Below are 23,918 nucleotides of genomic sequence, written 5' to 3'. Positions count from 1 at the left end.
CTTTTATTAACTCCACTTTCAAAGGAAATAGCCTAAACTCTGTAGTGTGAATTTTTTAATTGTCTTTTTTTTTTTTTATGTATATGGGTGATCTGTCTGCATGTTGTTAAGTGTACCACATGCGAGGGGGTCAGATTTCCTGGAACCGTAGTTACGGGTTCTTAGCTGCCCTGTGAGTACTGGGATCCAAACCTGGGTTCTCTGCAAAAGCAACAAGTGTTTCGACCCACTGAGCCATCTCTCCAGCTCCTTCATTAGAATTGTGAGGTAACCGTAAACATGTAGATACTTGTAAAGGGGGTGGGGGAGAGAAGGAAACAGAGAAAAGGAAAGAAAAGTGTTTACCCTTTCCCCCAGATTCCTCCATTTATCACAGTTTTAGCAATGTTAGACACCTGACATTGATATACGCGTGTCACTAGATGTCCCTATGGATCCTTTTATTGCTACAGCTGCTCTCGTGTCTTTTAATGCTGACAAGACTTACTCGGTGACTAAAACACAAAACTCAGGATCTCGTAGACTACACAACACAGCTGGACAGCCGACTCCACCACTTCCGCCCAGGCCGACCAATCGCCGCCCGAGGACCCGGCTACTTCCGGTCGCGGGGTTGACAAACCCCGGAAGTGTCAGCCCCGTTTCCAACGCCACTCGGGTCCGAGATGGCGGATCTCCACCGCCAGCTGCAAGACTACCTGAAGCAGGGGAAAGCGAGCAGGCCGGCGGCCGCAGAGCCGCTGCTCGGCGCGAAGGCAGCAGAGGAGCCTGAGGCCGGGGCCTGGCTAGGCAGCAGGGTTCTGCGATGGCCGTGGGCACAGAGCGCTGCCGAGCCGCCACCCGCGGGCTTGCGCTGCCTCCCCAGCGTGACGCGAGGCCAGCGCCTGGTGGCGGGCGGCCTGTGTCTGCTGCTGGCCGCGCTCTGCTTCGGCCTGGCGGCGCTCTACGCGCCGGTGCTGCTGCTGCGCGCGCGCAAGTTCGCGCTCCTCTGGTCGCTGGGCTCGGTGCTGGCGTGGGCGAGCGCGGCGCTGCTGCGGGGCGGCCCGGCGTGCGGCCGCCTGCTACGCGGCGAGGAGACGCCCTCGCGGAGCACGCTTGGCTACGCCGCCGCCTTGGGCGCCACGCTCTACGCCGCGCTGGTCCTGCGCAGTACGGTGCTGACGGCGCTCGGCGCTTGCGCACAGGTAGCCGCGCTGCTCTACGCGTTGATCGGGCTCCTGCCCTGGGGCGGTGTGACGGCGCTGCGACTGGCGCTCGGTCGCCTAAATCGCGGGACTGGCCTAGCCAACGCGCTCCCGGTGTGACAGTCCCAGTCTCGAGGAAGAGGAAACCAGCCAGGCTAGGGACACTCCACTGTACCCAGGCCAACAAGGACAAGGCACCAACTGGACTGCGCGGCGGAGTCCGTGCGCTTGAAGCGGATGTCAAGAACTGATGCACCGGCGGCTTCAAGATCCTTTGGCTTCAGTATTGTGCGGTTCTGGGTCGCATGGGCCACGAAAATGTCTGATTTAACAGTGCGCCTGGAGATCACTATCATGAACTGCTTTTGCACTAAACTGGCTTTACACGGACGTCAGTTTTAGCGAGAAAAAAAAAAAAACGAATAGCTTTCTGACTTAGCTGCTTTGGAAAGAACTACATTCTACGTTAAAGAAATGCAGGGGTATGTTGGGTTTCAGTTCAGCGGCAGCTTTCCAGACCCTCCTTATTTCCTATTCACTGTAAAGCAATCCAGATTATCAGATTAAACAGTAAATTTAACCACTGGCTTTAAAATAGTGATTAGTTAATACATTCTACCTCAGGGGTTTTCTTCAGTTAAGAAGTAAATATGGTGCTTTATAATATTTAAGTGTAAATATTTACTTGTCAAAGCAATATTCTGGACCAAAAAGCCAGATATCCAGTATGATTGGCAAAATTTGCAAAGGTTTCTGCAAAAGGAATCCTGGGATACAGGACATTTTGACATCTGCAGTTACTATAGTTATAAATGACAGGTTTGCCAAGCTTTCATGATTCCTAACATTTGCTGCTTGGTAAAAGTCCTACGTAGTTTGATAATGTTGAGTAAAATGCTTTGCATACGTAAAGTTCAGCGGGTAGTTTTTATGGTGCTGGGGAGAATCAGCACTTGAATCTATTGTAATTTATTGCCAGAAACACTATTCAGTATTGAGCCTGGATGCCTTAGAAAGTAAAGGGTATTCAACTTCAAACGTGGCACCAGTGGTTCTCACACTAGACTGGCACATCAAAAGTACCCAAGAAGCCACATCCCATCAGTTCACTTACAATACTGGTGGATGGGTCCAGACATTTTTTATGTATAATAATATATAAGGCATACATGTCCAGCTGAGGTTAAGACCCATATCTGAGCACTGGCTTGTACAATGTGAAAGTAATTGTTTCCCAGGCTGCTCCAATGTTGCCTTAACAGGTTAGGTCAAACAGTGCCCCAAGATGTGATCCTATACTGGCCAATATCCCGACTTCACAGATTTCCAAGACAACTAGCCCTTAGTAGTCCTTTTGCTATGCTCTCCTGGCAGTAAATAGAGCTACCCACCTCTCTCAGGAAAGGAAATGCTACTTTCAAGTAGTGATATGCATTTTTTGTTATTATGTTCAAGATATTAAATTGTTTCCAATATTGTCCCAAGAATTCATTACTTGAAAATATGTTTTATAAAATTCTAAACAGTTATTTTATATTTTGACAGTAGTGCTAAAAATGCTGTATGTAGATATTTAATGTCTAACGTAGAGGTTCTGTTTATAAATGAATTCATTCTCAAAACATGAGCTGGATGGTCTCTGGATTCCTGTACAGTTTCACGGACTCTGGTTGTAAGGTATTTGTATGCTGTGCCAGGGGAGTACGAGTGTGGAGGAACGCAGCTCTAATGGTGTGAGTGCTGACATGTTTATTTTTGAAGTTGACTAGAAACCTTCAGGTTCGAGCATCCAGAGACTCCCCATTTCCTCACTCCATACCCTCGGAGCTAGGGAAGCTTTCTGTGCACTGTCCAACTGTGTCAGCATCTCTTTATGTCCAGCACCACTCAACTTGCCAAGTAAACCTGTCTTCACGGGACAAACAGCTGGTAATGCCGTGACTTTTATAAAGGCTTTCTTAGAAAGGCCAGTGGTCAGGGCTGAAGAGGCAGCTCAGTGGTTAAGAGCAGCTCAGTGGCTGCTCCTCCAGGAGACATGGATTCAATTCCTAGCACTGACAACTGCCTATTATTCCAGTTCCAGGGGATCTGATGCTCACTTCTGGCCTCGTAAGACACCAGACACACAACTGATACACAAACAGAAACTCAGACAAAGCATCCATTAAAAAGGGTCGGGGGGAGGGGGTGCTTAAAAAAGAAGAAGAATGGAAAGGTCAGCATAGGAAGGAGAATCTCAGTCTGACTTCAACAAGAGCTTTGGGGAGGGGGAGAAGTGGAGTCCCAGGCTGCCCTGACTACTGTGTAGCCAAGGACAGCACTGGACTTCTGATCCACCTAGTTCACCCCACAAAAGCTAAATTATGTATGTGGGCCCAGATATAGTTAGGTGTTTTTTTTTAAGAGAGGATCTCTCTATATATGTATATGTGAGCTGCCTGATCATAGGTGCTGAAGCTGGCTTCCAGTCTCTGTGAGCTCTTAACTGCTGAGCCACCTCTCCAAGTCCTACCTTTCCTACCTTTGCTTTTGTATGCATGTATGTATGTATGTATGTATGTATGTATGTATGTATGGCTTTTTAGGGTGGTGATGGTTTTGACAGGGTTTCTCCATGTAGCCCAGGCTATCTTGGATATATGTATGGCTTTTTTAGGGTGGTGGTGGTTTTGACAGGGTTTCTCCGTGTAGCCTAGGCTGTCTTAGAACTTGATTTGTAGACTAGGTTGGCCTTGAACTCAGAGACCTTTCTGCCTTCGCCTCCCCACCCAGCTTTTTATTTATTTTTAAAGCAAGAAATTTGTCACAGCAAAGAGCTTTCTGGTAACTTCTATCCTGTACCCTGAACCCTGAAATCATCACAGAGTCACAGAGTACGTGTGAAAGAGGAGATTGTTTTCCAAAATGTAGATACTTTGTTCCCCGTCCTTTGAGCGGCATAAGATGCACCAAGTTAATGTTGTTTACACCGGATCTCTCTCTCAGTGACTATTCAAAGCTAAACTGCTAGGAGATGCATCCAAGGGAGAACCTCTAGTTGAAGACCCAGAAGATTCAAATTTTTCTTCAGAGTAATTTTTGACCTCATAGAGCATGTCTGAGGTTTTGAGCCTTCTTGAACATGTTAGAGCAATTTTAAAGTATGCCTTATCGCATAACAAGAACAGTGTAACAACAGAAAGGTAAAAATGATGTGAAAAGCACAGAGTTGGCAAATGACCTTCATCTGTTGGAAGTGCCAGTAGCAAGGTCACCCTCAGCAGGTCAGCGACGCTGAAAGCAAGGGCTCCTTAAGGCCAGCACTGCACAGTGGGTGCTGCTGTTAACTCAGTAAATCACATTCTGTATTCATACAAAACAAGGGTTTTTTTTTTCTCTGACAAACTGTACATATAGAAATAAATCTCCAATCGGACATGAACTGAACTTTGTGGAGGTGCTCCATTTCTCAGGACACTTAAAAAAGGATTCCAGCTTTTATCTTCACAAACAAACGGGAAGAGTCAGAGCAACGAGGAGATACAAGACCAAGCAGGGCCAACTCCCTGGGGAGGGAGTCGGCATCAGTCTTTCGTCTCGAGTACCCCACCTGGGCTCCTAGACCTCAGCTGCCCCAGAAGAAGCGGTCAGGGCTACAGTGGTAAAGGCTTGTTTCTGCTTCAGTGGTGAGCCCACAAGAACGTCTTAAATAGTATCCAGAGAGGCCATGGACTGTTTGGCCCTCCTACCGGCCCCTCCCACTACCTCTTGAAGTGCCTCGCCTTGGAGGGCCAGAGTTCATGTTACTCCCTCTACCCCAGTTACTGCCACTCCGGGCGCCTCGAGAGGATGAGCTGCTGCCTGGAGGGCCACCAAAAGGTTCATCTCTGTGGTATCCGTCGTGATGGTCTCCATCCAAAGAGCTGGAACGGCCGGATTTTGGCACTCTCTGGGAAGGTCCTGGGCCCCCTCGGCCTGAAACAAAACATGGTTCAAGAAATGGCTTTCTGTATCCCAGTGCCTGCTCCCCAGTCATTCCTGGTGTAGCACTCTCTCTCTGATGACAGTGGACTACCAGGAGGTCCTAAGGAGATACATAATGGCTTTCAGAGCTGATGGGCTCTAGCAAGCCCAAACACAGCAAACATGGCCCTGGCAGGCCTTGCCCTTTCCCCATCTCCCTGCCTTGCTAAAAACTGTTGGACCACATCGCTAAAGGCAACCAGGTTCATCCTCTTATTCAGTTGGCCACTTCCTCCAATGCTGACCACCAAGATCTGGCTATCAAAGTATTGATGTTCAGCAATCCAAAGCCTTCTTTAGCTCACTTAATCAACATGTCCAATCAAAACATACCACCACATCCTGGACTATTCTAACACCGACCTCTCCTTTTCCCTCTTAAAAATGACACCTGCCAATCAGCCGCTTTACTTTTCTTCCCCCATTAATAAAGGATGGGTCTCTCTGTGAAAATGTGTGTCTGAGTGTGGTTTGTGCCTGACCTAGAATCTGGGAGGAGCACGTCACTGTATGCAGGTCCCTGTAGTGGTTCCTCTGTCCCTTCCTGACCTCATCCCTGGCTCATGGCCTCAGGCCTCAGCATCTCTAGGGGCCATACACACCCCAGGGCTGTTTTGCCAGAGGACTAGAAGCCAGCAAACACTAAGATCCCCAGGAACCCTGCAGCACACTGGACATGCTTTTGTTCTCCTGTGCTACCAAAGGATTTTAAGGGAAGACTTCAAAAGCACCTGCTAACTTTAGAAGCAACTAAGATACATAGGCTGGCTGCTGTTAGCAACAAAGGCTCCAGTTAGGATCTGTTTATGGCCCATCGTGGCACTTCAGCTTCTTTTCATATCTTGAGTGATGTGAAATATTCTCAAAGAACAAAAACAAATTGGCTTTCAGAGATTTACTAACTTTAACTTGCTTCACACTTAAGATAGCAAATGTTTAGCTATAAAATTGTCTTAAAAGCCTTTCTTAGGTCAGTAAGATGGTTCAGTAGGCACAGGCACTTGCCACCAAACTTAACAACCCAAGTTCCATGCCCAGGACAAGATGGAAGAGGTATCCTCTAACCCACATGTGCACCGTGGCACCCACACAAACATATGAAGTAGATAGAATAGAAAAGGAAAAGAAGCTATTTGGGGAGAGAGTCGGCCTTCGTCAGTGATGTGCCCTAGGATAACTTCCTGCTCCAGTGGATGGCACCCTACACTATGCACATCTGGATAGAGCTAACTGAACTCACTGAGTCATACAAGCAACCAAAAGATACATTAAATTGGGAGAGGGCCCTGAGGAATGGGGGGGGGGGGGTGTTGGGGATGAACTAGCCTTAAATATGTTTTAATTCTTTGGTATTATTATTACCAAAGAATAAATACAATTTTTTTTTCTTGAGCTCAGTGGTACAGTGCTTTGTCTACTATATGCTAAGATCCTGGGTTTGAGTCCCAGCACTGCACATAAATGAATAAACAGAACTTTTTCTCGTGAAATGATGTGATTGGTTCATCTCCTAGAGCACGTTCTTTCAACACGACTACTATATTTGTTGAGTGGAAGTTGAATCTAATGGAGATAAAGATGTTAGGAGAACTTGCCAAGTGTAAACTTGGCTTATTGTCATGCAAAGCACATGTCCTAGGCCAGAGCATCCTGACTGCCCATGAACTCATCCCAGACCATAGCATACTGAACAGTACTGCATTTAACTGGGGGGATGGGGGTGGGAAGGGGGTGGGGGTGGGAGTGGGGGTGGGCGAGGTGTCTACTGGATATATACAAATCGTTTCTGGAAAGAATACATAAAAGGCAAGTGAACAAGATGGGGCATCCATAGCACAATACACAGGTCCAGTCCGACCTAAAGCCAGACTTGTAGTCACTGGCTGCTACTCCTGGGTAAACTGCCACTGGTCCTCCTGGGCCTCAAACAAAAAGTGCAATACAGAACGTGGGAGAGGTAATGCTCTTCCCTGAGGTGATGCCCTTGAAGGCGCTAGCAAGCCATTGGTGGAGGCTACAACTGCCAGGGGACCAGCTAAGCGTGGAGGGTGGGGCAGAAAGGGCAGAGCCGAAACCCTGAACAGGGAACTAACTCCTGCGGAGTCAGTTCTGCAGCCCATCCAGTCGTCCTAACAAACTCCCACTAAGTTTAAGAGCCTGATTCTCTGCCCAGACTAAGCTCAGAGACGGTGGAGGCAGCCATGGGGACTCAGGGCATATGTGGCTGATGCCAGCAGCTCTGGGACTGTGACTGCTGTCCTCTTACCTTTGCTTCCTCGGTCTTCCGAGGGGCCTCCTTGGGCCTCCATCTCTCTGTGTTCAGACGTGCCCGACCCATCATGCCAGGGGCGCTTCCGGGGTGGTAGGGAGGCCATGTCCATGCCTTGGAGAGAAGAGGAGCGCTCTCTGCTAGCTGGCGAATGGCCATCGTGAGGGGGATGATCAGGTCGGGGAGCATCCCGAAAGTGTTCATGACCTGGCCCTGAAATGAGACCGGAAGGTTCCAAGCTTTTAAGGATCTGATAGTTATCACCTCAGTGAAACAGTGTAGCCCAAAGCAGCTGGGAGACTATGCTCAGAGCAAACCTGAGAACTGAGAGCAGGAACCTGGACTTAGTAGATAGGGTGTGAGTCACACCTGGGACATGAGAGAAAGAAACTCCTCCCAGAATAAGAGGAAGCAGGTACACACAGGAGTTCTCCGTCGTTTTAGACCCGGGTTATCCTCACAGTCTTTGAAACTTCTGAGCAAAGGGGCAGAGGGTTGGCTCAATGGGAAAAGTGCTTGCTGTGCAAATGTGAGAACAGAGCTCAGATACCCAGCATCCACATAAAACCTACATGTACACAAGACCCCAGGGACAAGCTGGCTAGCTAGACGAGTCACATCAGCAGGCACCTGACCAACATGCAAAGAGGACAGCCACCAAAAAAAGTCAGTGTCTGGTTTCCATACACATGCATACCTACCTGCATACCTGTATACCCACACGCATGAACATATATACATACATACATACATACATACATACATAGCTCATATAACAAAAAAATACATCTAGTAATGTTTATGGTGTCCTCAACTAAGATGAAGAAAATTTTAATTCTTTTATCCTTATTTTCCAAATAGATGACAAAAATGTACTGGAAAGAGTGGTACTGTTTGTGTACATGATGGTATGTCTAGAAGCCTGAGGTAATATAGAGTCTTCCTTGGCTCTCTATTTTTTTCCAATCCCCCACTCACCACGCCAGGATTACTATGTAGCCCTAGCAGCGATGTGCTTGCCTCTGCCCCGCGCCCCCCCAAGTGCTAGGTTAAAGGTATGTGCCACAACATCTGGCTTCCCAACTTTAATAAGCCAGGGCCTCATGCTGAACTGAAAGCAGACATTTGACTCAAGGGGCTGATGAATGACTTCTAGGGTTTCTCCTGTCTGTCCCTCTTCAGTGCTGAACTACAGGTGCCAGGACCACAAATGGCTGAGGAGTCAAACTCTGGTCCTCATGCTTATGTGGCAAGAATATTAATGAGACATCCAAGAATAGTACTGTTTTATACTTAACACAAATCCCTTTACTCTCTAAGATTTATTTATTTCAAGTATGTGAGTACATTGTCGCTCTCTTCAGACACACCAGAAGAGGGCATCAGATCCCATTACAGATGAGTCACCATGTGGTTGCTGGGAATTGAACTCAGGTCCTCTGGAAGAGCAGCTAGTGCTCTTAACCGCTGAGCCATCTCTCCAGCCCCCCTTTACTCTCTTATTTTAAAAACAAAACAATCAATCAGAAATGGTGGCACGTGCTTTTAATCCCAGCACTCAGGAGGCAGAGGCAGGCAGATCTCTGAAACCCACTAAAAACCAGACCTGGATGCTCCCACCTATTTCTACATTCAATCTATTGAGAGAAAACACTGAAGTAGATAGACAGGAAGCCAACCAGCCTCCATGGAGTTAAACCAGAAAAGACAGAACCTGGAGATGGGCCCGGACTCTGTCAACTACCACACCATAAGCAGTCTCCTTCCTTACCGGGCTCTCGATTTCCATCCCAGGAGTCTGGCTTCCGTCCTCCTTCAAAGCGAGGAAACTCATCAGGAGTGGGGAGTAAGCACTTCCTGGATCCTCCTACACAGAGGAGCAAACAAACTGTGCTCACAGGCCGCCCAGCTGTGCTCGAGGCTGCTCGCCTCTCAAACCAGCTGTTCTCAGTACTGCTCACCTCGAGGGGTGCCACGGCCTCGACCACGGAGATCTCGTCCTCGGGCTGCTTCATCAGAAGCATCAAAACCCTCTTCTGGACCAAAGTCATCAGGACCAGGAAAGTTGTCCCTTCCTCTTGGAGGAGCGCGGCCTTCGTGTCTTGGGGGAGCACCTCTTCTAAAGCTGAAAACAAAAAGAGAATGTCCGCCTTCTGGGAAACATTCCTCTCGTCTGGAGAGAACTGGTCAGGAAACCTGAATGCACACTGTAAGTGGGGAGAAAAACCTCATGATATATTTCTGTTGTTTTCTGTGTAGCCCTGGCTGTCCTGGAACTCAGATCCTCCTGCAAGTATCTACTTTACAGTGCCAAAACACACAGGAAGGCAACAATATTGCCGGCAGGCTGTGAGCTGCTCAGCTTCCAGGAGCATAGCAAGTACTTCCTACGTGTTATTTTGCTTCTTTCTTCTCACTAACTATTACACTAGAACGGGTGCTTTTTGTCACTCCACCTGACTCAGCTATGTTTGATGATTAGCCTTTTTTTCTTTTTTCTTTTACATACATCCTTGGAAAGGGGGGAACTGACTGTGGTAGTTGGAATAGCTATGGCTCCCAAAGACTTGTGTGTGTGAATGCTTTGCCCAAAGGAAGTGGCACTATTAAGAGGTGTGGCCTTGTTGAAGGAAGCATGTCACGGTGGACGGACGCAAGCTTTGAGGTCTCATATATGTTCAAGCTATGCTTAATGGGACACTCTCCTTGCTGCCTGTGAGTCAAGATATAGAACTCTCAGTTCCTCCAGCACCAGGCTGCCATGTTCCCTGTCACAATGACAATGGACTAAACCTCTGAAATTCTACGCTAGCCCCAATGAAATGTTTTCCTTTGTAAGAGTTGTGGCCATGGTGTCTCTTTACAGCAATAAAACCCTAGTTAGGACAGTGATCCTGACTTTTTGGGGCTCTGTGCTCTGTATTTTCCCGGGCCTATACTCTCTGATCTGGGCAGCTCAACCTGCCACATGCTGCTCCTGGGCCTTCTTCCTATGGTCAACAGGCATGCTGACCTAGCAGGCTTGCAGGCCCACCCACAGGTTTGGACCCAACACAATCTTCACTATCTTACACCTTTAAAACTCAGACTAAATGGCTTGGAACTATGGCTAAGGCAGAGTTTACAAGGAAGCATGCAGAGAGCTGACCTATCAGGAAATGCATAAAAGCACCTCCATTGGCCACGAGTGCTCCAGAACGCAGGCAATGGGACAGGGTGCTGGTCTGACTCAGAATGGGCCCCACAGGTTCACATAAGGAGGCATGGACTCATTAGAGGAGGCGTTTCACTGGGCATGGGCTTTCAGGTTTCAAGTGCCCACACCAGGCCCAGCCTCAGTTTCTGTGCCATCCCCCCTTCTTCCTCCCAGCCTCCCAGTCTAGGGTCCAGCCTGTCCGTCTCCCTCCATGATGATCCTCTAAAACTTCGAACAAGTCCCCAATTAAATGTTTTATTTAAAAGAATTGCTTTGGTCATGGTGTCTCCTCAGAGCAATACAACACTAAGATGTCAACATGGGCAAGTCTGCATGGCTTTCCTTACAGCTCACTTTATTTTTATTTATTTATTTTTTCTTCTCGGGACAGGGATTCTCTGTGTAGCCCTGGCTGTCCTGGAACTCACTCTGTAGACCAGGCTGGCCTCGAACTTAGAAATCTGCCTGCCTCTGCCTCCCAAGTGCTGGGATTAAAGGCATGCGCCACCACCGCCCGGCTTCCAGCTCACTTTAATTACCTGCTTCATCCCCACTGACATGACTAAAGTGGCTTTGCTGTGAGCACAGGAAAGCTGGGTCTGAGCAGAACTGCACAAGAGGCATGATGGGCCGGGACCGGCTCTACAGGAACACTATGCCAAAGCACAAGCACCCACTGTACTAAGACCCTAGGTACAAACACCGAGTCTTTATTTAAAGAAGACCTACTACTGGGATGGAATGCTGTGTCCCCTGAAATTCCTAGGTTGAAGTTCTAATACCTATCTGGTACAGTATATAAGGCATATAATATACCACATATGGTACAGACAGGACGTAAGCAGACAGGGTGCCATGAGGACGTGAAGGCAGAGCCAGGGTAATGAGATTAGGAAGGAGAAACAGAACAAAGTACCAGCACTCACCCACCCAACACCCACACTAAACCCACACAGACATACATGCCGCCACGTGAAGAAACACACAGTGACCTGCAACCTGAGAAATGGGCCTCGCCAACAACCAACCCCAAAGGACTCTGATTGGCTTCCAGCCTCCGTAGCTGTAGACAATAAATTCCCACTTTCAGGCTTCCCAATGTTTGTTCTGAGCAAAGATGCCTGAGCAGGTAAGGCATCTTTGAATCAACCGGTTCCTCTCACGTCCCCTCCCAGTTTAATGGCAGCCACTAGGACCTAAGGAAACAGTAAGAAGGCGATGTATGGGCAAGTGATATAAGAAAGAAAGAAATACAGCCGAGCATGATGGCGCGCACCAGTAATGTCTGAACTTGGGAGGTTGAGAGGTGGAGGAAGAACAACCGCAGTACAAGGTTACACCGTGGCAAACAGGAAGTCTGAGACCAGCCTAGGATACAGGAGGCAAGGCTTCAAAAAGCAACAGGGCTGGAGAGATGGCCCGGGGATTAAGGTGACTTGCTGACTAGAAGAGCCATGCTTATTACTCCTCAGCACCTACATGGCAACACACAACCATTATAACTCTAGTTCCAGGCGACCCAATACCCTCTCTGTCCTCCAGGGGCGCTAGGCATGAGTGAGATACATATACATTCAGGCAAACACACAAAAAACACACACATTTGTGTGTGTGTGGGGGGGGGGGGGAGACTCCTGAGCTAGTGAGATGATAGCTTAGCAGGTAAAGGCACTTGCTGCCAAGCCTGAAGACCAGAGAATCATTCTCAGGCCCACATGCTAGAGAGAACTGACTATCACAAGCTGTCCCCCAACCTCCACTTGCATACCACAGCATATGGCATGAACACATGAAGATAAATAAATCAGTCTGAAGAGATAGCTCAGCAGTAAAGTGTGCACTGCTTTTCCTGATGATCTGAATTCAGTCGCCAGCACTCAAATCAACTTACCACCCCCTACAACTGCAGTTCCGTGGGATCTAGCACCCTCTTCCTACTCCCAGGGGTACGTATATGTACATGCAGTCCCACATACAGAAAAACATACATAGAATAAAGAAATGTAACACAAATTAACGAAAAATCTGTCTCAAGCAAGTTAGGTTTTGCACCACGTGCTTATTATCCCAGTCACTTGGCGGGCTGAGGCAAGTGAACTCTAACTTCAGGGCCAAGATAGTCTGTAGAGCAAGAACTTACCCTTTCTTCTTTTTAAAGTCTGCACCGGACTTTTAAAATTAATCTTTGTGTATGTGTATATGAATACAAACATATGCGTGCCATACTGTGTATGTGGAGGTGAAGGAATAACTTTCCATTTTATTCAGACAGGGTCTCTCTTGTTATTTCTGCTCCCACCACCACCACCACCACACACACACATTTCAGGAGATTGTCCTGTCTCTGTCTCCTATCTTGCCATAGGAGTACTGGAATTACAGATATTATGCACTTACCACATCTGGGTTTTTTCTTACATGAGCTCCTGGGACACAAACTAGGTTATAAAGCTTGCATGGAATGCACTTTTACCTACTGAGCCATCTCTCCATCTGTACTGATGGTCTGAGACAGACTTTTCTCATTGCTGTCATTACTTCCTAAACAATACAGTGCAGCCAGGCATGGTGGCATGCGCTTTTAATCCCAGCCCTCCAGAGGCAGAGGCTGGTGGATCTCTGGAATACATAGTGAGACCCGGTCTCAAACACATGCTACAGTATACTATAAAACTTCCTGGAGCAGTCGGATGGCTCAGTCAGTAAAGAGACTGCCGTACAAGCATGAGGGTCTGAGTCCAGATCTCCAACACACATGTGGTCATCAGGGCACAACACTATGTGTCTATAACCTTGGATCTGGGGACACAGACATAGAAGATCCTAGGAGATTACTAGCCAGGCGGTCTAGTTAGACTGATGACACACAGTAAGTTCAGTAAGAGACTCTGTAAGTGATTGACAAAGATATCTGATTTAACCCCTGACCTCTACATACAAGTGCACCCACAAAAACATGTACATACACACAACACACATATGAATATAACACACAGTAACCACCTGTATAAATTTATATTGTATGAAGTACTGTAAACATATAGAGATGTTTTAAAGAACATATCAGGAAGTATATGTTATATGCAAACACTACGCCACTTTATACAAGAAACTATCTATCTGTTCAAGGTCTTTTATGTCTAAGGGTCCTCTTAAACTAGCGCCCTCATCTATCAGGGATGACTATATAATTCATAGCGAAAGACTGTCCTAAAAGTAAGGTAAAATGCACAAAGCTGCCAGGCACGCCTTTAATCCCCTAGCTCGTGAGGCAGAGGCAGGCAGATCTCTGAGTTGAGGCCAGGCTGCTCTACAGAGTGAGTTCCAGGACAGCCAGGGCTACACAGAGAAACCCTGCTTGAAAAAACCAATACACAAACAAACGAGAAACACAAAGCTCTCTAGGAGGAAAGGCTCTAACAGAAGGAGTCACAGCTCTCTAGGAGGAAAGGCTCTAACAGAAGGAGTCACAGCTATCTGCAGAGTGCTGTTCCGGGTGGAGGGAAGGCAAGCCCAGAGAGTAGTACAAATGTGTGTCTGAACAGGGTCTAGGCTGAAATCTGCCATGGGTAGACAAAAATATAAATGAAGACCACAAAATGTGAGGTTTGCATAAATGCAAAGATTCAAGAAATCAACGAACACTGCGCAGATGTCAATTCTTACACACTCAATGACTACTGTCCCTGCTTATTTAAATTATAGCAACTCCTGCTTCTCTTCCTCCACACTGCTTCTGTTCTTTTTACATCCTCAGGGTGGCAATTCAAGCCTGAACTGAGTGTAAAGGGAAGGTGATGTTTATTTTGATCTGACTTTGTTAAGACCTTTAGGCCTATTTTACAGGCCTGTATGATGTTCAATTATAGTATGTGGCTCAGATATTATTATCTAAATAAGGTGAGCCCGGACACTGAAAATGACATCCAAGACATGCGTATACACCACACACAGGAGGCAGAGACAAGGACAGGGAATTCAGGGATAGCCTGGACTACAGCAATGAGACCATATCAAAACAAACAACTTGAAAGAAAAAGGCCTCAAATGCAGAACTAACAGAGAACTTATAACATGTAACATAACTTGCAAGTGTAAATGCTAACCCACAGAAGGTAGGCTCAGTCAATGCAGTACTTTCCCCTACACAGAGGAAGACATCTTTGTAACGAGGGCTAGGGAAAATGCAGAGAACCCAAGGACGCCACTTTCCTACCTCTCTTCCCTGCGCCCTCGAAATCGCGGGTCATCAGGATCCCGGGGGAAGCGGTCATCTCCAGGTCTGCGGCCTTCCCATGCCCCTGGGGGGCCTCGGGCTGCTCCCCGGCCATCCCCCTCATTGAATTCCCTGTGATCAGGTGGGAAGGGAGGTCCAGGGCCCCCTCGCCTCCACTTCTCTTCTTGTGGTAAGGGTCCTCCTCGTCCCTCAAACTCCCGTAACCGGTGGCCAAAGCGCTTGTCAGGATGGAAGTCATCTGGTCTGAAGTCATCAGGGAAATCAGGGTGAGAGCCACGCCTGTCAGGAGGACCCCTGCAGTCCTGGCCACCCCGGAAAGGTCCCCTGTCAGGACCATGCTCAGGGCCACCACTCTGCTCATGCCGCCTCTCTGACATGGGGCCCAGGTGATGGTTGGGAGGGCCTCGAGTGTCACCTACAAGAAACAAAGCTGACTGTTAGTATGGCTTCCATGAGGCCTGCTGTACAGGCCTGCTCTACAATATCTGTCGATTTTAGGGCGTGCTGTGCTCTATAATGCTTTCCCTCCTGGATTCTCCGCACACTTAGAAGAGAAATATCCCAAACCATCATATAGTGGGAAAACCATGGGTTTTGGGGTGCAACTCCTAGCTTTGTTAACTTGACCTAGGGAAAATCACTAATCGCTAAGGAGTGGTCACTTCTTCAGCACAGGTGGAAAACATCATCAAACTACTTGGCATGATAATGATCTTTTCCTGCCCTGCCCCTGTTCCTCCTGGGATCTCATGAGGTTTGACACCCACTTGAAAAGTCAGGCTTCAGGGGCTGGTGAGATGGCTCAGTGGGTAAGAGCACCCGACTGCTCTTCCGAAGGTCTGAAGTTCAAATCCCAGCAACCACATGGTGGCTCACAACCACCCGTAATGAGATCTGATGCCCTCTTCTGGTGTATCTGAAGACAGCTACAGTGTACTTACATATAATAAATAAATAAATCTTTAAAAAAAAAAAAAAGTCAGGCTTCAGGCTGCAGGCTGTGATCTCAAGCAGCCAGGTGTAGTAATATACGCCTTTCATCCTAGCCCTGGGGAGGCGAGGGATACGGGATTTCTCTAAGAGTTTGAGACCAGCCTACAGAGTAAGTTTCAGAGAAGCCAGGGATATATAGTGAGATTCTGTGTCAAACATAAAAATAAAATTTTACACACACACAAACACACTGCTCACGTAAGGGCCACAAAGGCACCACGGGCACCACGTCTATGTTGCTGCCACCCACTATCTACCGTGTTAGCCCCTGGCCTGTTTAGCGTCATGCCACATCATACTTTAGAAATCTTCTTAGCACATTCTTCTCTAAGTCTCACAGAACCATGGATCCCTCTAACGACAGCTTGGAGACTAGAGAGTCCTGCTACCCTTCAACCTTGGGGCTTTTTGCTTTCTCTGGAAATGATGTGCCTTAAATATGCTATTACTAGCAATTTTTTTGCAGACAGGAATTTCCCTTGAAAATGCACATGCACGCGCACACACAAGCACACACACACCAATGGGCTGTTTTGGCAGCTACTGGCAAATACTAACTCTAATCTCCGCCAACACTTAAACCGACCTTTAAGGAAGGCACAAGCAAGGCATGGTGGTGAGTGCCTGTGATCTCAGCACTCAGGATGCCAAGACCAAAAGAGTCCCAAGAGTTCAAAGCTGCTGGCCAGTGCTTTACAGCAAGGCCTTGCCTCAAACAACCAACAGCCTGCACGTAAATAATGAGTAAAACTGAAGGGAAATACAAAAGGGCACTCTTGCTTTTAAAACTACATTTAAAAGCTAAACCCTGCCCTCTGCTCAGCCAGCTCATGCCTTCTGCTGTTGATTTCCCCACAAACTTCCACCCTTCCACGTCTTATCTCCCCAGCCACTTCAACTCCTCCTCCCCTCTCCTCTCCGCACGGACGGAAACATGGCAATCTCAGCATAAGTCTGATGGCAGAAAGCCTCTCTGGACTTGAGCACATCTGTCCCTTCTTCAGCAGTTTGCAAAGATCGTGGTTCCGCTTCCCTAATAGACAAGCCCTCGATACTCTGTGTTCTTACAGCTGTCCTGGTTAGTTCTGTGTTAACTTGGCACAGCTACAGTCATTTTGAAAGAAGGAATCTCGAATGAGAAAATGTCCCCACTAGACTGTCCTGTGGGGTAAGCCTGTGGCGCTTGATTGTTGACTGATACAGGAGGACCCAGTTCACTGTGGGCGGTGTCAGCCCTGGGCTGGTGGTCCTAGGCTGTGTGCGAAAGTGGGCTGAGCAAGCTATGGAGAGCAAACCAGTAGGCAGCACTCCTCCATGGTCTCTGCAGCAAATTCCGCCTCTAGGTTCCTGCCCTGACTCCCCTGGGCAGTGGATGTATAAGCTGTAAGGTAAGAGAAACCGTTTCCTCCCAGGTTGCTTTTTGTCATGATGTGTCATCACAGAACTAGAAACCCTAGCTAAAACAGCTGCTTCTCCAACTTCAGGTGCCAGAACTTAGAGTAACTCCTGGTGACAGCTAACTGGAGGAGCCCACACATGTTCCACTGGGCCTGAGTTGGCCTACAAATACTCATCTCACCAGCTCGGTTTAAAGGTAGCCTGTCAACTTTCTCCAAGGAAAGAAACCTACCACTACAAACGGTGATGTGGTGGTGGTGGCAACTAATCCAGGAGGGGATGGTAGGCCACTTGCATGTCTCTCCCTTCTCCCTTTGGTCCCTAGGAGAAAGAGGGGAGGAAAGGAAGCCGGACGGGTGGGCAGAAGGAAGGAGAAAGGGAGAGGGGGAGAGAGCAAGACGAGCAGGAACAAGCGGAGATACACGCAATGTGGCAGAGGAGAGGCCACTTCATTCATTAATGAAAGGACCTAGTGAAGAACACAGCCCCTTCCCAAGAGTAAACCCCCAAGTCTCCAAGAAAACTCTCCACTTTCTTTCTCTCTTGCACATCCTTCTGTGTATCTAACACTACCACTTCTATGTAATAGGAACGGAAATAAAAGCTCTCCGAACCCCTGCCCTTTGCTGCCTCTAATATCTCACTTAAGTTCAAAGCTGCGCTTTAAATGTCTAAACTCCTAAGGCTGGCTGACTTCTCTTAATCCAACAGGATGGGACAAACAAGCCCAGCAGGCACCACATGGTGCTGTGGGCTTTGCCAGTTAGGAATACAGGTATTCAGCACTGTGGGGTACAGTGCCCCGAGTGCTAGTGCATTGTCTTTCCTTAAGGACCCATCCACTTCCTCACTCCTGCTCAGTCCCTCTAGCTCTTCCAGCTAACTCTCCTGCCAGCCCTTATCCTTTACTCCAACTGGGCCCACCTGGGAGCAAGGGCTCACTGTTAACTCAAGCAGAGCCTCCACTTAAATTATAACCTTCAAATAACCATATCCCCTAAATGCTGACAGTCCTTATTGTTGCTTTTCATAGTATCAGTACATCGCTTTCATCTTTACAAATGATGCCTAACAATGTATACAGTTAAAGAACCCAACACAGTACTAACTGGTATAATAATTACGGTAATCCTGATAACTCTAAGAACACCGTTAAGATCCTGTATCCGCTACCCTATCAAGGAGCTTAAAGCAGAGGCGATTCTGCTCTTCGGAAGGCCAGAAGCATGGACCTGCATCCCACAGGCACAGGATCAGTTCCCATTCCAGTGTGGGCTGTGCTGGCCTGAGGCAGACACAAGTGCCAGGGCTGCTCAGTGGTTTCACTACCAGTCTCTGGTGGTGTGGAACTCATTTCCTCTGGCCAGCATCACTGCCTAAGGAAACATTACCTATGACAACAAAAGACAAAGCAGTTTTCCCAGCAGTTCCAATACTACTGTATCAATTACCAACAAAACCATTTACTGTAAAATGCACATGACAGTGGTAGAATACAAACCCTTCCTCAGCAGGCATATATTTACCTTTGTTAGGGCCAGGTCCTTGTCCAGGGTTCAGAGGAGGGATGCGGCCTTGTGCACCCTGTTGCCCTAGGCCTGGTATCAAGGGTGGGGGACCTGTACTCTGTCCTTCCTGGGAAGACACATGTAAAGATGGGTATGAGACCACAGACAGATGCTCTGTACAACTGTAACACATGAAAGACTGTCCCAAAAGCTGCTAAGGTTAACTATTTAGCTAGTGACATTAAGTGGGCTGGGGCAGTATGATAGCTTCACAGATAAAACGCTAGCATGAAAACCAGATAGAGTTTGAATTCCCGGTACACAAGTACCATCAGATGAAACAACACAAGTCTATAAACTCAGTGTACTTATGGTGAGATGCAGACAGGAGACTCCCTAGAAGCTCACAGGCCAGCTCGCCTGTCATTGACTCCAACAAGGTGGATGACAAGGATCAATACCCACAGTTTCCCTCTGACAGTCACATGCACACTGTGGCATACACACAGCTGCACACACACAAAACACCGCAGGCCGAGACAGACACGATTCTAAACTGCAGGAAATGAGTTACTTCTCTGCCATAACCAAAGGAAGGAACATTTCTATAGCTTTCAATGAAAGCCAGACCTGTTCCTGTAATGTCAAGGGAGAGCATCAGAGAAAGCCAAGAATCACAATGTAGCATCATGGCTCTTGCTGAGGGCTAGCTCCTAACAACAGGTAGGCAGCTTTAACTGTCATGTTGTGACACTGTGACCAAACCTCTCAAAGCTACATCAGAAGGGGGCTTTCTATGACTACTTCTTTACTTGTGGGAGGGGCGCCACATGTACATGCAGAGGTAAGAGGACAGCTTTCAGGAGTTGAGGCAACATCTCTCTCATTTGTATCACTTCATTACAATGTAACCTGGTGACCCTGAGCTTCTGGCCAATTCTTGTCTCCATCCCACATCTAGCAGCAGCAGTGCTGGGTCGGGATTATAGATGTGTGCCATTGTATCTGGCTTTAAAAAAAAAGATTTAATTTTATGTGTATTGTTTTGCCTGCATGTATGTATGTGTGCTACATTCATACCCAGTACCCATGGAGGTCAGAAGAGGGCATCAGATCCCCTGAAACTGGAATTATAGAAGGTTGTGAGCCACTATGCAGATAATTAAATGCTGTTAACCACTGAGCCAGCTCTCCAGAGCTGTGTGTGTGTGCATGTCTGTCTGTCTGTATGTGCCCTGGTATTAGATTAACACAGATTCAAACATCAATAAAAGTTACTTTCATGTCTCAAACTCGTCACATAAACAGAACTGACAGTCAAACTGCCAGTGCAGTGTCTCAGTGGGTAAAAGTCTGACTGCCTGAACTGGATCTCAGGACTTCACAAGTGTATCATTACAAATATGCCCCACCCACAAAAATTAATTAAAATGGCCATTAGAGGTGGTTTGACGATACAGGCCTATAAACTGCGAACTTAGGAGGCTGAGGCAGGAGGACTAAGAGTTTAAGGCTAGCCTGGGTTATATGATAAGCCTATTAAAAAATCAAAACAAAACAAAATAAAAAACACGGAGAAAAATGCCTTTAATAATCCAAAGCCAGAATTTTCTGGGGCTTTGGTTTATTTAGTGTACAGGCAACATGCAGAGGTCAGAGAAGGTCAGATGTTTTTTTCCAGCTCTCTTCACTTCATTCCTGTAAGCTCTCTCACTGAACCTAGCAATAAGCTGGCAGGGACCCTCTTGTCTCTTGCCCCACAGTGCTAGGGTTACAGTTGCACGTGGCCATGCCCAGCTTTTTAATGGGAGTACTGGAGATTCAGCCTTGAGTCCTCCCTCATACCTGTATAGCCAGTGTTCTTATCCACTGAGCCATTGTTCCAGGCCTCAAATGGCAGAAATGTCTATACTGCCTTGTTGAGCCCTGGACAGTTCGTTTTCATTTTTTTTAATTAGATATTTTCTTTATTTACATTTCAAATGTTGTCCCCTTTTCTAGTTTCCCCTCCGAAAATCCCCTATCCTCTCCCCTCTCCCCCTGCTCCTTAACCAACACACTCCCGCTTCCTGGCCCAGGTGTTCCACTATAATGGGGCAAAGGAGAGGACCAAGGGCCTCTCCTCCCATTGATGACCAACTAGGTCATCCTCTGCTACATATGCAGCTAGAGCCACAGACCCTCCATGTGTTTTCTTTGATTGGTGGTTTAGTCCCAGGGAACTCTGGGGTTACTGGTTAGTTCATACTGTTGTCCCTCCTCGGGACCCTGGACAGTTCTTAACACTATCTTCCCTGTTGCTATGTTAACACCCAGATTCGACTGAAGTGAACCAGTGAAATGTCAGAGCCCTCACCTCACAACCAGACGCTATTCACCCAGTCCTGACTGCGCTCTCTTGTGTAGTTTATCCCCAAAGAACTTAAAACTCCCTGGGCAGTGGTGGCGCATGCCTTTAATCCCAGCACTCGGGAGGCAGAGGCAGGTGGAGTTCGAGGCCAGAGGTCTACAGAGTGAGTTCCAGGACAGCCAGGGCTGCACAGAGAAACCCTGTCTCAAAAAACCAAAAACCAAAACCAACCAACCAAACAAACAACAACAAAAAACCCCACAAAAACAACAACAACAAAAAAGAACTTAAAAGTCTCCTTGCAGTCTCTCAAGTACCAAATCAATCAAAGAGGAGCAGGACTTCTTGAAGACCTTGGAAAGGACCAGAGAACTACCCAGCAAATTCTCCTTCATACAAATACTACTTTAAACTTTAAAATGTGGGGACTGGGATGCTTGTGGATACCTGCCATCCCCACATTTGGGAGGCAGAGGCAGGGGGATCTCTCTAAGTTTGAAGTCAGCCTAGGCTACACAGCAAGCTCCAGGCCAACTAGAGCTACAAAGTAGGACCCTGTCTCACAAAATACATACATACATACATTTGTATGTACATACATACATACATACATACATACATATGTTTGGGGTATGGTTTTCTGACACATGGTCAAGGATGACCTTGAACTCTAGATTCTTCTGTCGCAAGCCAGCATCCACCACCATATCCAGTTTTATGCAGTACCAGAGACTGAACCCAAGATGCCACACATGCTAGCAAAGCATTTTGTCAAATGTGCTACATCCTCTTGCTCCTGCACATGATGTGACAGCAGGGAACAGCTTCAGCAGAAGCTCACGCACACAGCCACTATCTGAGTGCCCCGGTCCGCAATGAGTTTTACGTCAGTGTATCCACCGAAATGAAAACAGGCCCTTAACACCCCCATGCCATCTTTAAAAGTGGTGTGTATGTGTGTGTGTGTGACAGACAGTAAACAGATATAAATAAATGTAATTAAAACAACAACTAGTGGAGTGACTGAGAGGCACCTGCTGCCATGCCTAATGACCTGAATTCTAATGAGGTCCAACAGGTAGGACAGAATCAATTTCTACAAATAGTCCTCTGACCCCCATATACTTGCCATGGGCACATACACACACACGCACATTATTAATTAAATAGAATTTTAAAAATATTTTTAAAAGGACATGAACAGAAATGTTAAAGTGTTAAAGGCCGGCTGCTTACTCGCAGACCCATGGAACAACCAGGCTAAAAAGTCCACAGAAGAGACTATGACACTTGTGGAACTGTTCACAATCTAGCATGCTCCCTCCTTAGAGCGTGGCACATTCTTAGGGAGCCCTGGCACAAGAAACTGCAGCTGATCTTTTCTGGAAGAATCTCTGTGAAGAGTAATCATGTGTAAAGACACATGAAATTCTGTTTACTGATGGTGTGGTTAGCTCTCCATCTTGGTCTCTCCATGTTCTTCCAGGCTGACCACCACTGCGGTAAGCCTCGGCTGACTTAAGGGGCAGTCAGACCCAGCTGGGCCTGCTTCTCCGCATCCTCAGCAGTACTCTACAGAGAGTCCAGCCCCACGTGTTAATATGCACAAGCTGGAAAAAAAGATACCTGATTGAAGGGGGCCCGGGGCCCATCACCTAGCAGAGGTGCTTTCTGCTGCTGGAACGGTATTGGCCCTTGAGATGGATGTGGCCCTCTTGCCGGGTTCTGCTGTCCCTGAGGTCCAGGGGGTCCTTGCATGCCACCCTGGGGTGGAGGTCCCAAAGAGCCCTGGGGTGGCCCCTGCTGCCCTTGTGAACCTGAAGGTCCTCGAAGTTCCTGGGGAGGGCCCAACATTGAGCCCTGTGGTGGGGGACCCTGCATGCCCCGCATCTCCTGAGGACCTCTCATTTCCTGAGGGCCATGTCCCAGCAATCCACTTGGAGGATGTGGTCCTCTCATCTCTTGAGGTGGGTGGCCAATCATTAACCCTTGAGGAGCAGGACCCTGATTCTCCCGAGGTCCTGGAGGCCCCTGCATGCCTCTTGGATTCAGTCCCATCAGAGGTCCCTGGATCCCTTGAGACGCTGGGCCCCCCTGTATCCCATGTGGATGGGGAGGTCCTTGCATTCCTCTGGGACCAGGTGGTCCCTGCATTCCTTGAGTACCGGGTGGACCCTGAGGGCCCATGTGACCCTGAGAAGCAGGAGGGCCTTGGGGGCCAATGTGACCCTGTGGTCCTGGTGGGCCCTGAGGGCCCATATGACCTTGAGGACCAGAACTACCTTGAGGTCCGGGTGGCCCTTGAGGACCCAAAGGGCCATGAGGTCCAGGGTGCCTCTGCATTCCTTGTGGACCGTGCATGTCTTGAGGCCGTGGCAGTCCCTGGGGAGGGCCCTGGGGTCCTTGTGGTCCCATGAATCCTTGTGGGCCCCCGCCTCCTTGATGCATTGGAGGGCCTTGTGGTCCCATTTGTCCCTGGGGTCCAGGGGCTCTGAACTGGCCCTGAGGACCTGGAGGCCCCATTTGAGGCACCAATGGCATCTGCTGAGACGGATGAGGCTGCTGAAAACCTTGAGGAATCTGAGATATCGGACCCTGACCAGAAAAGGGCTGAGGTCCCAGGAGAGGGGTCCCAGATGAGGGAGGAGGCTGGATCTGATCAGCCTGTTTCTGTGCAAGCCTTTCAATTTTAAGTTGCTGAAAAGGAAAAAAAAAAAAATGAGTGTACAGAATGAATAAAATAAGCTAGAGCCCTCAAAGAACACTGCTGCATTACCTTCT

General features: G+C 47.9%; 2 protein-coding genes across 6 annotated transcripts in view; one reads left to right on the top strand and one right to left on the bottom strand.

The window, feature by feature from the left end:
- Sft2d3 (SFT2 domain containing 3) lies at window positions 1–2,810 on the top strand. Its single transcript, NM_026006.1, has one exon. It carries the CDS (start codon window positions 666–668, stop codon window positions 1,302–1,304), a length of 639 nt encoding a protein of 212 aa, NP_080282.1. The 5' UTR covers window positions 1–665; the 3' UTR covers window positions 1,305–2,810.
- A 106-nt stretch (window positions 2,811–2,916) lies between these two features.
- Wdr33 (WD repeat domain 33) overlaps window positions 2,917–23,918 on the bottom strand; it is a 104,931-nt gene continuing 83,929 nt past the window's right edge. For 2 of the 5 annotated variants that reach the window (XM_006526298.1, XM_017317996.2), the window contains exons 16-23: window positions 22,764–23,834; window positions 18,806–18,914; window positions 17,512–17,600; window positions 14,868–15,303; window positions 9,417–9,580; window positions 9,227–9,322; window positions 7,453–7,668; window positions 4,059–5,138 (exon numbers count right to left, since the gene is read on the bottom strand). In XM_006526298.1, the coding sequence (XP_006526361.1) occupies window positions 4,962–5,138; window positions 7,453–7,668; window positions 9,227–9,322; window positions 9,417–9,580; window positions 14,868–15,303; window positions 17,512–17,600; window positions 18,806–18,914; window positions 22,764–23,834 (2,358 nt within the window). In that variant the 3' untranslated portion in view covers window positions 4,059–4,961. Of the gene's footprint in view, window positions 5,139–7,452; window positions 7,669–9,226; window positions 9,323–9,416; window positions 9,581–14,867; window positions 15,304–17,511; window positions 17,601–18,805; window positions 18,915–22,763; window positions 23,835–23,918 lie in introns of all 5 variants that reach the window. The other 3 variants (NM_028866.3, XM_006526300.1, XM_006526301.1) reach the window with 3 other exon arrangements.

The sequence above is a fragment of the Mus musculus genome, chromosome 18, assembly GCF_000001635.26.
Source record: "Mus musculus strain C57BL/6J chromosome 18, GRCm38.p6 C57BL/6J".
In the NCBI taxonomy this organism is placed as follows: Eukaryota; Metazoa; Chordata; class Mammalia; order Rodentia; family Muridae; genus Mus; species Mus musculus.
The sequence above is the reverse complement of the archived record's forward strand: the minus strand, read 5'-3'. Positions and strand labels throughout refer to the sequence as shown.